The 17,123-nt window shown below is 38.6% G+C and overlaps 1 protein-coding gene across 2 annotated transcripts in view; it reads right to left on the bottom strand.

Moving 5' to 3' along the window:
* ANLN (anillin actin binding protein) overlaps window positions 1-15,810 on the bottom strand; it is a 28,950-nt gene extending 13,140 nt beyond the window's left edge. The window contains exons 1-16 of one of the 2 annotated variants that reach the window (XM_027675678.1): window positions 15,666-15,809; window positions 11,297-11,450; window positions 10,652-10,921; window positions 9,889-10,235; window positions 8,976-9,195; window positions 7,878-8,071; window positions 7,632-7,739; window positions 7,012-7,132; window positions 6,026-6,142; window positions 5,256-5,482; window positions 4,579-4,730; window positions 4,119-4,266; window positions 3,345-3,480; window positions 2,838-3,020; window positions 1,042-1,168; window positions 57-105 (exon numbers count right to left, since the gene is read on the bottom strand). In XM_027675678.1, coding sequence (XP_027531479.1) covers window positions 57-105; window positions 1,042-1,168; window positions 2,838-3,020; window positions 3,345-3,480; window positions 4,119-4,266; window positions 4,579-4,730; window positions 5,256-5,482; window positions 6,026-6,142; window positions 7,012-7,132; window positions 7,632-7,739; window positions 7,878-8,071; window positions 8,976-9,195; window positions 9,889-10,235; window positions 10,652-10,921; window positions 11,297-11,450; window positions 15,666-15,683 — 2,571 coding nt within the window. In that variant the 5' untranslated portion in view covers window positions 15,684-15,809. Of the gene's footprint in view, window positions 1-56; window positions 106-1,041; window positions 1,169-2,837; window positions 3,021-3,344; window positions 3,481-4,118; window positions 4,267-4,578; window positions 4,731-5,255; window positions 5,483-6,025; window positions 6,143-7,011; window positions 7,133-7,631; window positions 7,740-7,877; window positions 8,072-8,975; window positions 9,196-9,888; window positions 10,236-10,651; window positions 10,922-11,296; window positions 11,451-15,665 lie in introns of both variants that reach the window. The other variant, XM_027675679.1, reaches the window with a different exon arrangement.
* Between the last annotated feature and the right edge of the window lie 1,313 nt (window positions 15,811-17,123).

Below are 17,123 nucleotides of genomic sequence, written 5' to 3'. Positions count from 1 at the left end.
AAAGTACAGCACATTATTCTCCCTTACACGTCCTCTGCACAGGAACTGATACATACCAGACTGTAAACTTCTACATCTATTTCAAAGTCATTTGACACATCATGCCTAAAAGGAAGGAAGAGGAAAAACAGGTTAAACAGAAACTGAAGCAAAAAGGTTTTTGTTTTCATTTGTGGTGGAGGTTTTGAGGGATTTTTTTTGAGTTACTCTTTATTTCTTCCCTCATTCAGCTCTTTAAAACTGTCCAGGGAGTAGCTAGGTTCTACAGAGAAGTTTAGCCATAGTGCTGACTAATAGCTTAGTCTTAGTTTGCTCCTTCAGGGCAAGACGGCTGTTTGAGATCCGTTCACTTCTACAACAGTATGCTTCAGAGAATCAACATTGCTATTTTTAAGACTTTAGTGTATTACTATTTAAAAATACTCCGCAGAACTCAAAAAACATAAGGAAAAGGGAAAACGAGTACATCTACCGTTTCTCGGATTACACCCTGCAGTACACACATTTCCAGAAAGAGATTGGGTCTGAGTAAATAGATTTAAGTGAAAATTCCAGTTCAACTGGACTTTAAAAAGGGAATTTGTTTATTTATTTTGAAAGACTTCTGATAACAAACAGTCATTTGAACTCACAATACCTTTTTAGATGACATATGAGACCTTAAAGTTTTAGTTGTAAGAGTACTATTTTTTCCAGACACTAAAACCAAATAGCTACATAAGATGTTATTGGCTGCAAAAGAGAAAAACACATCATCTCAGGCACGGTAATCCATCTGTCTTTGCAGGTGTTCCAGGAGAGAACAAAGGTAGAAAAAGCAAGAGATAAAATAGCTGATGGATGTAGAATAAGTCTAGGTTGCTCTTCTGAGAGAAGTGCATTCCAGCTATTTCTTGAAGCATGAAATACCTACCTATACCACAAAATCTCACCATATTTGTTTGCAGAATATGACATCTTTGTATGAAGATTTTTAAACATTTTTTGCATGCTCTACCATCGGAGTTGAAACTGGTTCAAAAAGAATTTCTTTATACTTACATAGTAAATGTTGTAGTAAAAGTAAGAGCATCTCCATTCAGGGAACTGGCAGTACTTGCTAATGGAGTCGCAACCATGTTTTCTGCTCCAGATCTCAGGATTATTATATAGTAGTAATTTGCTGAGTCTGTAAATACATAGCAGGTAGTTTTGTTAGCCTGAGGAGTTCAAAGTATCTAAAAAATCCCAGAGTTCTGAATTACCATTAAATGCATCTGTTTCACCCCAATTAAACACTTGGTTACAGTCAAGACTTACTTATAAACTTAGGCTTAAAACAATTTTTCTATGCTTACTAGTAGGACTGTCTCCATGGGATTCATAAAAACCATATTATTGTGCCTGGGGCATCTCAGGCCAGACCTACACTAATCCTTGCGTGAGAAGGGAGAGGAAGAACTTTCAGTCAGATTCAGCAGCTAATCTTAGTTCCTTACACTCTTTAGGTCTGTCAGCTCAAGCACACATCAGCTCTTGCTACTGCCCATTCTCGTGCTTTTTTCAGTCCTATGAAGTAACTGGCTATCCAGGCAATTCATTTCCTTAACCTTTCACATAAGGGGAAAAAGAGCGAGACCACCACAAATACGCATCTCAAGAGTGTCAGGAGATAATGTGGAGTTTGTGCAGTAAATTGCACAATGCTCTTGCTTTACCTAATGTTCAGCAATGTGAGACTACATTGAAAAAAAAGCCAACAAACAAAACAAAACACACCAAACAGTTTGAGTGCTCTGTTGTATAGGATAAGTCACAGCTTTCAGAACAGCTGTTGTAAACTCCAATAAGCATTGATTTGTATGCTTTATATTTGATCATCTCTTCAGATGCAAGTGATTAATAGAGCTTCTGGTGAACAACGCATAGCAAATTTTATGCTTCCAAAATAAAGGTTTTATGACAAATAGTTCAGAGTTGTTTGTTCAGACAATTTCATTTTGAGAATTACTGACAGAAATTAAACTTATATTTTTGTAACCCTTAGAGAAGTTTTCCTATAACAGAGGTGAATTGTCTTCTGCAACAGGAGCAGTAACATGTTTGTCCAATAACTTTTGTCCTTAAGTTTTAGTGAGGCAAGAAGCAGAAAGCTGTCCACACAAAATCATATTTTGTGGTATTATATAAAATAGCACTGGTTATTATGGGCTTGCAGATTCATTTAACAACCACATGCCAGAAATTTACTATATTCCAGAACGGGTCTCTAGACCTACAGCGAGATGTTGCTAGATATTCTTCTGGAACAAAAGAAGAAACAAATCCACATTTTGACACCTTGATTAACTATAACAATTTACAAATACTAGTATTCTATCATCTTAATTATTTTGCAATGTTAACAGAAGCATTGAAAAAAATAGAGGCTTAATGGGCATTTCACAATGCCACAAAGGTCAGAATTTATGTAAAGATCTTTAGTATTAGACTTGCATCCATCAAAAAAATTCCAAGACAGCAAGAGAGAAGACAGACTGAGATATAAAATTCTACTTCCTCTCCAACAGATTACAGAGAACCACAAAGAACTTTAGGACTGGCTGGAAAAGTCCTGTTAAGTTTTTTAAGTCTCACAAGCCATAAAAAGATGCAACTAACACAACCATGGAAAATATTGAAAACTTAATCAAAAGCAGATGAACTGAAAGTAATTGCTAAATTTTCATTGCCATTAGATTTCTTAGAACATCAGCATAGAAGACAAAAAAACTTAAGGAGAATGAACAAGAAATAAAAGTTGGGAGAATGAGGGAAGGGAGAGAAAAGGGCTAAAAGCTTTCGGTTGATAGCTTTACCTGGCTTTTGAACTGTACCACATACAAAGTCTGCTTTTAGAGGTAAACGCATTTCTGAAATGGAAACAGATCCCCTGGATGGAGCAAATTCAGTGGATGTAGAAGCACCTTTATTTCTTTTACTATGAGGTCCCTCACTCTTCAGTTTATTCAGTTCTTCCAATAAAGCAGTTCTCTTCTCAGCTGCAAAGAGAAATTAATTACAGTTGTAACAGAGGAAAAAGTAGTACTGAAAAATTTCTTTTTTTGCCATAAGCATATAAAATGCAACACAAATATTAATCATCTTCTAAGAGTAGTATGAATATTAGGGTCAAGAAAGGTACCAAGAATGGCCTCTTGCCTACAAAAGAAGCTGAAATGAAACAGATAATATCCTCTCCTGTTTTCTGGGTGAAGAACTATAAATATCTACAATGATGTGTATGTGTATTATCAGAGTTCCTCCCAAAGTGTTCTTGACAAAGTGTTCATGACAAAGAATTGAACTTGTGTTTAAAAACCTACTTGCAAGGAGAAGAAGTCTCTCTGCTTCTGCTTCTTCTTGTGACCCTTTTCCATGTTCCTCATCAAAACAGCAGTTCAGAGCTTGACTGGCTTGATAAATCACTGTCTGCTGCATGTTGATCTCATTGTTCAGTTCCTAGGGCAAACCAGGGGTAGAAATAATTAGCCAGAAGAGTTATTTAGTGTTACATTCAAACAAGGAAATGTCTCAAGATTAGCATTTTTGGGGTTATGCTTCAGAAAAGATCAGATCACTTAGATAGTAAACTACAAAAATTTTGCAGTTTACAGTTACTTCTGCAAAAGAATATTGCAGTACGACTTTTTTTGACCTCAGAGGTAATTTAAATATGGTGGGGAGTGAAGGACTCCAATGTTTGTATGCTACACATGCAGTCTAGTCTTCCCTTCATTTGGGGGAAGCAGCAGCTAACCAGAAATTCAGCACTGTAGGTGAACGAGGCACTAGTAAAGATCAGAATATTGCCTACTGAAAGTATGTAGTTATAAATCTGGCCTAATTCAAAGGCAGCGATAAGATACAGATTCTCTGTCTCCTTCTCAAAACAATGTCTTGTTCTCTCCAGACTTCCTTTATAACATGATCCTTCTAAGAGATACAGCTGTTCAAATTATGCAGTATCATTCCCTACCATTAAATATTTATGTTAAACAATCTAATTTTGCAGTTCTAAGCAGTATGTTAATTCATGGGGGAAATTAAGTGTGGAAACAGTAGATTAGAAAAAGGATTTTAAGAAGCATATTAAATACCTGCATTTTTTTTTTGATATTGACTTGGTCAGATGGGCCATTCCTTTTCATTTCCAATTTGGAAGCAACATCTTCTTTGCGAACAATTATTTGCTTTATTGAAGGACGATCGGTCTCTTTAAATCTCTGAGATCTGTACGCATCAACGCTTTTAAAAGAGGAAATCTCATTAAATGTTTCACAGGTGTGCCAAGCTTTTTTTTTTAATATGCATACAAATGTACCGTATATTGATGTTTTCCAACTTGTCTAATTGGTTTTCAAAAAAAAGCATGCTATTAGCTCATTTTAAGTTTAAGCAACATAAAAGAGTACACTGAGACAATCTTTGACAAAGGCTGAGATCCTGGAAAAAAGCTTTGTTTGTAGTTAAAGCGGTACACATCCTTAGAAGAGTCAAAAAAGCCAAAGTCTTAATTTGTACACTTACAGAATCAGGGATGAGATTTGTGTTTATTACCTATACGGAAGGTTGCGATCTTCTGACATAGAGCCAATACTGTCTCCAGATTCTGCCCTGGGAACTTTAGTCCTTTGGAACTTTTCAGACTTCAGACTTACATCACTGGTACTGCTACCTTCCCCAGTTGACTTACAAGGAGAAGCAAAGGCCTGGGGAAAAGAAAAGGTTATACTACCTGTCCACAATATTAATTACCTGTTTTCTCTCACCTTTACTTGTTTTGCATGTAAACGATAAATTTGGAGGCTGCTTAATACTATTTAACAGATGACATTTTACAAATATTTCCTAGGACATGAAGCAAATTTATTTATTTATTTTAAGGACACCAACCGATTATTGAACTCAATGAGATGTCACCCTTAGTTTCCAAACCAGTATAATTGCATAATTACTTCTCTTCAGATCTTCATCAGCAACCACTTCACTGAGTGCATGTCTACCACTGCAAGTTCAGTACAAATAATAGGTTGATTTAGCAAAAGACCATTTGTTTAGCAGAGCATCCAAAATGTTACACTGTTTTTAGAGAAAAATAACTTTGCCTCATTATGATTTCATTAGCAAAATGTCATTCTCTATTTGTTCAGATATCCTAATACAACAAAATGTCACTTCTCACAAGCAAATTGCACATCTCTCTGTGTCCTTCTCCACCTCATAAGAATTCTCACCTCTGAACCAACAGATTCCACTAGAGGGGTTAACAGAGACATTGATGAAATATTCAGTGACTCTTCTTGCTCATCCTCATCACTTTCACCTTCCAGGCTCATGCTCATTTCTTTCTTCAGCTTTTCTATGTCTGGACCATCCTCTTGAAGAATTTCAAAAATCTCATTTATCACTTTTGAGCTATTCATCTCGTCATCCACACTCATTTCAACTTGGCATAGTTCATCTGAAGGGTGATATTTTAAAACGTATTAGTAGCATCAAGACTAAACTTTCCCTTAAATGAGAGTGAAGTGATATTAACAGATAAACTATTTTTGCTTTTCTTGATTAAAAAGCATTTCTTATAGTCAGGCATATAGAACCTGAAAGTACACTTCTGTGGTTATTTTTTAATGCTATTTTCATATATGCTGCTTAATCGATACAAAGGGAATGCAAAGATGTCCCTCTTAGACAAATTTCAACCTTTTAGTTCCAATACATCTGAAACTTAACTGCAAGACTCACAGTAGAGCAGTTATTTCTGTCCTTACCCAATGAACTCTTAATATCAGCTTTTTAATATTCCTTGAAGACTTGAATGTCAAGGGAGAAGGATTATAATAAAAGAAGTTGCTTGTTTTACATAAACCTCACTACAAAACACACATGAGGGTTAGTGTATGTATGGTGAATTCATTGCTCAGACTTGAAGGATATTAACACTGTTCTAGACAAGTGGCAACAGAGAGCTAAGTGCATTAATATACATCTACTCAATACAAACCTTTTGGTTTCTCAGCAAGTTGTTCGAGTTTAGAGACAGACATCACTTTTACAGGGCTCTTTGACTCAGTGATCTTCAGAGGACTGGGTTTATCAGTCTCTTCAGATTTAGAAGCATCTAAGTGGTTTATAAAAAAAGATGTAACTGAAGATTATGTCTAGCCTTTGAACTTTTATTATTGAATTTTAGAAGTTTTACTAACAAAAAGACCACTATATTAACTACTGCTGTTAGCTGGCTGTCAAAAAGCATTAGAATATATATCCTCCACAACCTGTACATCTAGACTTCTGTCTTATAATCAGAAAACTGATACCACAAGAAACAATGCTCAAATCATAGCAGAATGCAGCCACTCAAGAGTAAATAGGAAAAATTCAAAAAAGGCAAACAAAAAAAACAGTACACAAACCATCCCACCCAAACCCAATCCAAGAGCAGGACATGATCCTGTTTTTCTGGAAGCACATTTAATAGCCTGTTTGCCCATAAGGTCTAGAAGAAGTGTTAACTAAGTTCACGTTTTTTACATGGAAAGCTTCCACTCAGTAAGCAACAGAAAGGGTATCACAAGCATCTCGGAGTTCTTTTCATGTCTCGTACTATAAGAATTAATATCATAAAGGGATACTGACAAGGGAAGAGTTCTTTCCCATTAGATTATTGTGGAAATTCGGATTCTCAGATACAGCATAGATTAAATCTGTAACTGATAATTCTCATTCACTTCCCCACACTTCACCTACGTGAAAGTATAAAACACAGGTAAACCCACTGAAAAACAAAAAGACAGTCTTGCCTTGCAAACCTTTCAAGTGGTACAGGAGTGCAGAGTGCTATTATGATATGAAAAGTTGTAGATAAATCAGTTAACAAATAAGAGGTCCAGTTCTACACATCAGTGCTACCCTCTTTATCTGCTCGTGGAGGTCACGCGCAGTGCTTCTGTCCAGTAACAGCAACAGGCAAACTGTGACAGTTCTTACCTGAAGACTCCACACTGGGAGACTTTACTGGCCCGTCACCTGCTGGTGTGCTGTCTGTTGATCCAAAAGCAGTGGCATCTGAACTAGGAGGGTGTTTTGGACTAGCCTGAGATTGCTTTTCCTGGCAAGAATAAAAACATAATACATTCAGGACATAATGTTCAAAGTAACTAAAAAAAAAAAAAAACAAACCAAACCAAACCAACCTCTGCCAGAAAGAAACACATTGAACACCTACTAGGGAAAAGAAGTTGCCTACCCAGTACCCTATTTAAGAAATTTAGCTGAATTACTAAATATTGTTTGTGTGAGGAGTTTTCTTCTGCTTTTGAAGTTATAGAATACAAAAAATACCCCCACACTTAATGTCATCAAAAAGTAAATAAATTAGTTGGCTCAAAGCAGTATCGCTTGTCTTAGTTGATTTTGCAAGAGGAAAAAAGAAATCTAATAATTTCTTAATAAACATACAAATCACTTGACAAGTGGTCTTGAACAGCTTGGACATTCCCCAAAGCATATGTTTTTTACCTTTTATATTTGCACATCTATCACCGTATTCAGAACACGCTGAAGCAATTCAGACTATCATATTTTGATACATGCAGGTAACACACTACCGTTTTAGCTTCTGGAAGTTTCCTCTTTGAACTGTCACTTTTCTCTGCACTCCACAGATTGCCCCTATCAAATCGGCCACGAAGGCACGCAAGTTCTCGTTCACGTTCCTAAGCAAATAAAGGGGAATGGGGGAAAAGGTGACAGCTTTAAGATGTTGCAACATTTCAAATTCCTCAGATAGGTGCAGAACACTAAGAATCTTCCCCATACCTTTATAAGCAAGCTATAAATGTAACCAGTCATACCTGCTTAAGCTGAAGCGCTAAACTGGCAGTAGAGGAATTTTCATTTTGTTTGAGAAGCCTTTCCTGGATTGTCCTGGTGTTTGGGGTAACAACAGGTGTTCTGCACCCAGGAGTATTTGTAGCAGGGCTGCGTGCACTACGCTCTTGACAGCGCTCCCCAAAGCGTTCCAGGAAGGGCTTAATTCCTGATCCCCCTACAATAACAATTGTTTCACCTTGAAAGAAACTCTCAAAAATACAGAAAGAAATCACTGCAATTTGCATCCTGATGAAGGTTCTCAGTGAAGCAATTAAGCTGTCTCCTTTACAGATCTTACTCCATTATATTTTGTACAAACTGAACCTGAAGGTCAAATCATAACAGAACACTGAAGTTAATAAAGCAGCAAATAGATGTTCCTCTCTTACTACACTCCACATGTGATACAGTTATTTAAACTGGTTTGCTTTTTCAACATTTCCTCTATAACAAACTTCACTTGTACCTTTCATGAAAATAAGCATTCTAATATATAAGGCAAATATATTGTTCAGCATCCACCCTACTTTATTGAGCTTGTCTTTTATTGTCAGCACATCTAGAGACACACATTTTCTTTTCGGAGAGTTCAAGCAGTTAGTCCAAGTTTGTGACACAATAAGCAGTCGAATTTAAAACTGGGGATGCTCACTTGTTTTGACATCAATGCTATCAACTGAAAGAAAAACACTATGCAAAGTTAGCGCATCTGTGGAACATTTAGCTTTGATTTCTTTTAACATATGCAGACTCTTAACATTATATTGATAGGATACACATAGTATCCAACAACTTGAAATAAACTTTGAATAATCTCAATTAACATGTTAGTATAAAAAGTTAAACTGATTTTGCTCTTAAGAATTACTAAAGTTGTGTCCAAAAAAAATATCCCTGCAATATATGGGAGCTGTACAACTTAAAATAACCACAGAACTCATCGGAATTTTGATCAATTTACAGCAGGAAATAGGTATTATCTGGTATGTTACCTTAAATTCTTAACTAATATGTAGTTTTGAACACAGAACACAAATCTAATTTGAATGAACATTTACTGAGGCTGAAAAACAGCTTACCTGGTGTTGTGGGTTTACCCTTAGATTCAAGTTGCACATGTGTTCCTTTGACTGGCTCTTCTTTGGACTGAACTGGTTGAGGCAAAGATGATTTTGCTGTTTGCGTATGCTCTTGAGTTTTCTTGGGACTGCAGGGATTCTCTGTTAGCAGTTGTACTTCAGATTTGTTAGAATGGGGAGCAGTGGATCTTGAGGATTGTGTTAAAAAATTGTTTGGATCCTGAACAAGAGAAATAGGAAAAATGTTAAGATGACACATTCTTATTCTCTGAAGAAGAAAAAGAATGAAAGCATTCTGCATAGCCTACTATCACCTAATATATCTATTCCATCAACAAAAGAAAAAGTTGAGACAAGTCTTAAGCTTTTCTCTTTTTTTTTAATCCAGTATTCCAAATTGTTTCAGAATTTGATTCCAGGTGCTCTTGTCAGCTACTTCAGGTATTTTCCCACGTTTCCCTAAACAAGACTGCAGATATTGCCATTGCATAAATGCCATAAATCAAACAATACATGTCTGGTACTACTAATTTCATCATTCTGATTGAGTCTTCATACAGCAACAATATTTACAATTTCAGTCAATCAACTACATAAAGTTACAGAGTGAAACCCAGTATCTCTGTAAAAAGCCCCTTTCTGATGGTCAAGAGCAGCAATCAATTACATTGATATCAACTTTTACAAAACACTTGAGTACTCTCATCTTTAAATCTCAGCAAAAAGAATTCTAAGCAGTTTCACGTCTGCGATTAAACAAACGGCATGTGGGATTGCAGTAAAATGAAAGTTGTAAATAGACTAAAATTGCTCACACCAAATCTTTAAATTCAGATTAGACAGTTATGTGTTAACATTTGTACCCCACAATACTCATATCAATTTTTAATCAGCAACCAAATCAGGCACTCACCGCTCTCTTTGAGTTTGCTGGTTTATTAATAGAAGCCTCAACAAGCCTTTGAGAACAGGATGCAGCTTCCTGCTTTACACTGCTACTATTGATTCTAGCAGATGCTCCACTTGTAGTGGACAATTTGGATAAACAAGTAGTGCCAGGCTGTTCTTGTGCATTGTTTTGCTTTGCAGATGGATGACTTAGGTCATCTTCCCAGGAACCAATTGTAGCAGCAAGGTTAGCTAAACGGCCTCTTCTCCCAATAGGGGTTTCACTTGCCAGGGCATTTGATGTCTGCTTAGGTGGAGAAACAGACAGATCTTTTGACTGGAGAGGGGACAGAGAAACACATTCAGAGGGATCTGGAAAAAAGAAAACACATTTATTTTGCTAATAAAATATATTGAGATATATTTACATATTTCGCATTGTACAACGTATTGAGTTTAATCAACAGTTAGATGTTCCTGCCAACAACAGAATCAAACTACTAGTCCTGAAGGCATTGAGACTATGCAAATTAAACATTTTTAATCAAGCAGTTTACTAGTTTTATGTCACTGTTGTAAGGAGTAAGGCATCAGACTAGTAGGAGGAAAAAAAAATTATATTATTAAGCTGTGGTCAAAGCTTCAATATTTTAGGCCTTCCCTAGTGCTGTCTTAGAATTCTTTATTAAAATATTAGCATTCACACACACAAAATTATCTTCTACTATGAAACAATCATCAATACAAGCACTGAAAGACACCACTACTGCTTAGCAAGTGAAACATACCCTCACTGTCCCAGCAGCGCCGCTGTTCTGCCAATTTCTGCATACGTGTTTTGACCGAAAGGGCTGCAGGAGTTTCTGACTCAGCATTTAGAGGTTGAACGGATGAAGTCCTGTTAGAAGCAGTTTCTTGCAATTCTGAAGTCATCTTAGGAGAGTTATGGCTTGTGGAACTTGAAAGAACTGGTTGTACATTCTCCAAACTAGAAGCTTGAGTCTCCATATCGTTAGGGCAGAGCCTCTTTGATGGTGATGGCTTTGTATCAGGTTTTACTGTACAGGTCAGAGTATTCAAGCAAATTAGCATTCAAACAATCTAAAATATTTCCAGAGACAATACAAAACTATAGTGTCAATAAAGTTATGATTTTTGAATACCCTGATATGCCTCCCAAAAAAATGCCTTTCCCAGATCTATTAAGCACAAGGCACTATCTTTGGCATTATGCAATTATTTCTAAATAGCTCGCTAATTCCTTAGTGCATCTGCTCTCAAGTCAAGCTAAACATGAGGTAGTCCTAGTGGTCAGGTAACTGCATCCATCACTGTTTACTTTAAGATATACACTCAGGATTCTCACTTGCCCCTAGGAAAAAAAATAGGCCTTGCATCAAAAGACAATCTTTATTAAACTTATTGCCAAATACCTTCTTCACCAGGAGGAGAAGCCTGGTTACCAGTTTCTGCCAAAGGCTCTCTGACCCTCTTGGTCTGCATTGTGGGTCTTGCTCCCATCTTGGGCCGTTCCGCCATTTTCTTCTGCAGGTTCTCTCGCCTGGCACGGGTTCTTTCAAGGAGTTTCTGAGTAGTCAATAGATCACGTGTTACTATACATTGCAGTGTGTTAGCTAGTAACAACTCAAATTAAAAAATGGTAGAATTCTATAGAGCACATACTAAGATCCACAGTACCAGAAGCCAGCCAAATGTTCCAAACTTCCAGTCATTAAATCAACTACTGTCTCCCATTAGCTTGGCTTTGAAAGAAAACCAGGGTAAAGAGACACAAGCAATGGCAAAATTAAAGAGGGGCTCATTTAGAGCCTGAAGTAGTCAGAAATGTTTGAAAGTAATTATGTTGTTTTACTGAATCACCACATGGCAATCTTGATCTGTCAAGTCCTGCTAGTAGGGTTTTTTTGACAGGTTGCTAAAGCATCTGGTCAAGTCACCTGACTGGCACTAACCCTCTAACAAAATAAACAGCAGTGATGCAGTTGTCAAGTGATTATAAAAAAATTCAACAAATTAAATGTGTGGATATCAATATTTAAAAAAATTGTTGCTATTACACCTTCTAAATCAAAAGGTGAATTTCTTTGCCTGAAGCTTAAATTTTAAGAATAGACTGATGTTATGACTAGTTATATTATGATAAATAGCCTGGTTATTGAGATATCTGTATTCAGAAGAACATATAGAGATACTAATTAAGCTACCTAACAACATTATCTTTCATCCCCTATCCATTGGAAGTTTGAGTACTCTGATCATATTCCATACAATATAGGTGTTTTAGTAAATGTTCCACACTAGTAGAAAGTGATTCCTTATAGCATCCAGGTTTAAAATATGTTGTGGTTTGTTTGTATTTTTTTTTAAATACAGCATTCATAAATCATTATAACTCCGTTTGATCACATCTAAAGGATACTTAATTATTCCTTTGATCTAGGTTTTAAGGTTCTTTGAGACAAGAAAATGTGCGATTGAACTAATGGCCTTTAAAGGGAAGCATATAAACTGCACTTGTTTGGTGGCACATAAATTATTGTGAGAACTGTGCCAGCCATTATCCGTCCTGTTGCACAGCAATTAAATACACATTTCACATTTTTAACTGTCTAAGGCTGAAGTCTTAAACAATGTTCCATTGTAGGGCAACACAGGACAAACAGAATGTCAATCTCAACAGTTTTTCTGTGAAAGCAAATCTCAGCTTCTCTAACTTTCATAGAAGAGAAGGATTTTGAAAGGAAAAAACCCAACAGCAAACCAATCAAGCAAAAACAAAACACACAAACAAAAAGACATAGCCTTCAATGCACGTTCCATGCTAGTTCCATCCACAAATCATGTTTCTTTATTTCAACTTACAAAAGGCAGAGCTACAAGGTGCACGTAATACCCACATAATTTAAATAGCCATTAGGATATTTTTTTAACAGTTCTTCTTGCACAGTGTGGAATGTATCTTCCACAACAGTATTCCTATGGTTCTATTCAAATGGAGTCACATTCCTTTCTATTTTGTTAGTTCAGTGAAATAGAGTTTAAGTTGTTAAAAAAGGGATGTCACTTCCCAAGAATGCATGTCTCTGTTGTTCAACTCCAGCTCCTATTGGCTTTTTGTATCTCAAATTTTCCATGCAACTGCCACGATTCAAACGCTGCTATGACACACAATGAGTAAGCCATTCTCCAGAACTTGAAACTTACTTTCCAAGTTCATCAACAGGGTATTTGTTTCAAGTACATTCTCAAAGTGTTCTGATGACAAAGTTTCAGAGTACCATAGAATCCTAAAATCACATGAGATCCTGAGCTGGAAGAGACCCACAGGGATCATCAAAGTTCAACTCCTGGCCCTGCACAGGATAGGCCCAAGAATCTCACCATATGCCTGAGAGCACTCACTACTTGTTTCAATACATCAAGGAATTTGAAGACTACTAAGTCAAAGTCAGAGGATCACTGTTCGTGTTACAAAAGCACCTTCTGAAAATCAGAAAAGGCCTTCCCACTTCAAATGTTAATGGACAATCTCAATTATTCAATATTTTAAAGTACATACTAGAGAAGATACTTGGGGCCCATATACGATTACAAGAATTTGTTCTAACTAACCTGCTTTACTAGCAGAATAGAGCAAAGGGAGCAAATTTATTCATGACATTGAATGAACAATTAACTTCAAACCTCATATTTGCAAGCTTTCCCTGAACAACTGCATCACTCTTTGCTCATCCTCCATGCTAGGAAACCATACTTTGCTCTATGAATGTTAATAACTACTTCAAATTACAAAATATTCTGAAAAAGTACCCACTGTACCATCTCCTCAGTGTGATCTGTATTAATAATTTGGTTGAGATTCAGAAGGTTATTACTTTTTCTTCCAAGATTAATAAAAAGAAACATTATTTCTGAACTGTCTAATTTGAAAGCATTCCACTGAATTTTAGAGCAAGATTTATTTGAGCTTAAATTCATTGAGACACAGCCAAAATTTGCTACTGCAGTGATCAACATACATTGAATTAACAGCATGCTTTGGGCCATTAAGGTTCAAATATTCTGTGACTGCGAATTATATTGCTTTACATAATCAACTTGCAATGCCTCACCAGTTCCCTGAAAGTTACACAGCATGATAATTTGTAGACAAAGATTATCTGAAAGTAGTTTAGCTAAGGGAAAGTTATATTAAAAAAAAATAACAACACAAACCACAGAACATAAATACTTCAAAATAGGTGGTTAAAAGGTTTCTTTTCACTGAAATTTTTTTTGAGGAAAATTACTAAACTTCAATACTAATACACTAATATTGGTGAGATCTTTACACAACAGTGGAATGTTCTCCACAGCAGAAACATTCTTGATAAGACACTCTGCAATACTGGCTAACACTTGAAAATGAAGTTTACTCAGGGGAGCAGCCTTGCAGTTGGTCATAGCTTTTCAAAGTCAGTTATGTACAAGAAAGGGCGTGTTGAGGTTGGAATATCTCCCAGCATGCAAAACCACTTTAAACTTGATTTGGTAGTCCAGACTTGAAGTTTATTTAAGACTAGCTGGATCGTGTCACTCACTACCAATTAAGGAAGGAGGTTTTAGATGTTTACACTTAGCAAGACTTTTCGTGGAGGTAGGGTAGATCTGCCTTGGCATTACACATTTACTAAATCTGTTCAGATCAACATCTTGTGTTCATTTTTTTAAAATCAGATCTATGCAGTCACCTTTTTTGGGCACTCAAATTATTTTAATTATGTCAGTTTTATAAACAGATTGTTTACAAGGGGATAAGAGAGTAGAGACAAGAGAGTAGTTCATCAGTGTATCTGATCTGATTTTTTTTAAAGTAATTCGGGTTTTGTTTAGGCAGGCTGTGGATTGAAGGCTGTTTTTACTAGGACGTTTCTCAAAGTAGTCACAAGACAGCTTCAAGACTTTACAGTCCTTACACATAAAATACACGTTAAGTATACTACAGCATCTTTCAGAAACCTCCAACCTTCATACAGCTTCAAGCTGGTCAACTCCACTCATTCTGCTACAATTTTGTCTCTGTAAAAACCAAGCACACACACAGCAAGTCCACCCTAACAACTGACAACTACTTTTTTTTTTTTTTAAACAAAAAAGAGGAACTGTGCCTGCCAATAAAAGTGACCATAATCGCAGATGGCAATAGTGCCAAATAAGACGCATTTTTTTCAGACAGTCGCCGCTTTGGGCAGACTCGACATCCGACCTTTAGGTACGGCAGCACAGTATGTGTCAATACCACTCCCACTAGCTCCCAGGGTCCCTTCCGCTCCAGCTGGAAGTCTTATCTGCCGGATGAGCACGAAAGGCAAACGCCCGGGATGGGAAAGGTCCTCTCCTCCGCAAACCCTTGAGTGAATCACTCCTCTGTCTTCTCCCGGCAGGGACCTCACACCTGGGTGGCTCCAGGAGCGGAGGGACCAGCAGGAGCCAGACGGAGGCGGGGGAGCAGAGAGGGTCTCCCCGCCGCAGAGAAAGCGGGTCGTCACTCTCCCGCAAAGCCCCGGAGTACCGCGAGCGGGGACGAGGGGCGCTGGACAGGGCTCAGCCGGGAGTCAGGCTGGGAGGAAATATTCCGCCCCCAGAGCGCCGTGCACAGAGCAGCTCCCTCGCCTTCCCTGCGGACCCCGACCAGCCCCTTCTCCGCCCTCTGTGCCCGATACTGACAACTGGTCCCCTTCCCCGGCTCAAGGCCCGGGTGCGGCCCCTCCGTAGCTGACGACCTGGGGGTCGTGCCCTCACCTGGGTAAACGGGTCCATCGCTGCTGCTGCTGCTGCTGCTGCTGCTGCTGTCGCCCTTGCAGGGTCCGCTCTCCGAGGCCGCCCGAGCACAGCCGAATCTCCGCCCCAACCGCTCCCGGGATTTGAATTTCAGCGCCCGCCGCGGCACCACGGGAACAGGGTGAGGCGCGCGCGCGCCGGGTTGATTGACAGGAGCGCCGTCCAATCCGAGGGCAGGCGGCCCCGCGCCTCCCCACCCTCGACGCGCCGCCGAAATTCGCGGCCTTGGAGGAGAGGGGGGGCCGAGCCGGGCTGGGCTGGGAGGCATTCCGGGAGGGCTTTCCCCGTTTCCCAGTTCTGGGAGCACACCTGGATTCGAGTGCTGCACCTCCGAGTTCTGTGTGTGACCCCTGCCTGCGGCCGTGCTGCCGAGGGTTTTCTTGTGTGGCGTGCAGGCAGTGCATCCAGCCATGGCTGCCCACACACACAGAATCACAGAATCCATTAAAGTTGGAAAATATCTCTGAGATCATCGAGTCCAACCTATGACCAACCACCACCTTGTCAACTAGATGATGACATTTGAGTGCCACGTCCAATCTTTCCTTAAACACCTCCGGGGACAGTGACTCTCCCACCTCCTTGGGCAGCTCATTCCAATGTCTAGTCACACTTTCAGTGAAGAAATTCCTCCTAATGTCCAACCTAAACCTCCGCTGGTGCAGCTTGAGATTATGTCCTCTCATCCTCACCTTCCCTTCCTTCTCCTTACTGGAAGCCCCACCAGGCACAAACTGTGGGGTTCTTCTAAAGAAAAGGCTTTTACCCCCTTTACAGGCAAGTTGGGCAACACTGCCTGATTGACCTCACATCTTGCTGCAGGTGCTCAGTAGGAGTGTGCCCTTAGCCTTTTTTCATTGGAAGATTAACTTTTCACTTGGCAGTGACGTGGAAATGTCAATGGAAAACATGATTTTAATGTGACTCAGTAAATCGAGAGGATTTTTACCCCAGTGCAGCTGTGAAACTCACAGCTCCTTCTCGTGGTTCTTGTGTTTCTCATCACGTTACAGCCTGTGGGTCTCATGAAACCTTGCCCACCAGTTCCTACCACTGTCCACTTCACCATTTCACTGGTAGACCTTTATAAGTGGACATGGAATTGGCAGAGCCCCATCATGTGCTATCCAGGCACCATCTCAAACTCCCTTCCCATAAACATGTTGAATGCAATCATAAATCCAGCTTGTTTTTTCATCTGCAGTGTTCACCTTAGGAGTCTGCTGTAGGTCTGACTGCCCAAATGAATAAACCTTGTCAAATTTCCAGTCTATCCATACGTATTGGCACCACTTTACTTTTTGCTTTTATGCAAATAGTGTTCATTACCTTGCATGAATATGAATACCCATCTTCACTAGTGCTATGCTTCTTGCCTCTTTGATTATTTTATAGACAGTGGTCATTTCCTCCTCCAGT

The sequence above is a fragment of the Neopelma chrysocephalum genome, unplaced genomic scaffold, assembly GCF_003984885.1.
Source record: "Neopelma chrysocephalum unplaced genomic scaffold, ASM398488v2 Primary Assembly neopelma1_26, whole genome shotgun sequence".
In the NCBI taxonomy this organism is placed as follows: Eukaryota; Metazoa; Chordata; class Aves; order Passeriformes; family Pipridae; genus Neopelma; species Neopelma chrysocephalum.
The sequence above is the reverse complement of the archived record's forward strand: the minus strand, read 5'-3'. Positions and strand labels throughout refer to the sequence as shown.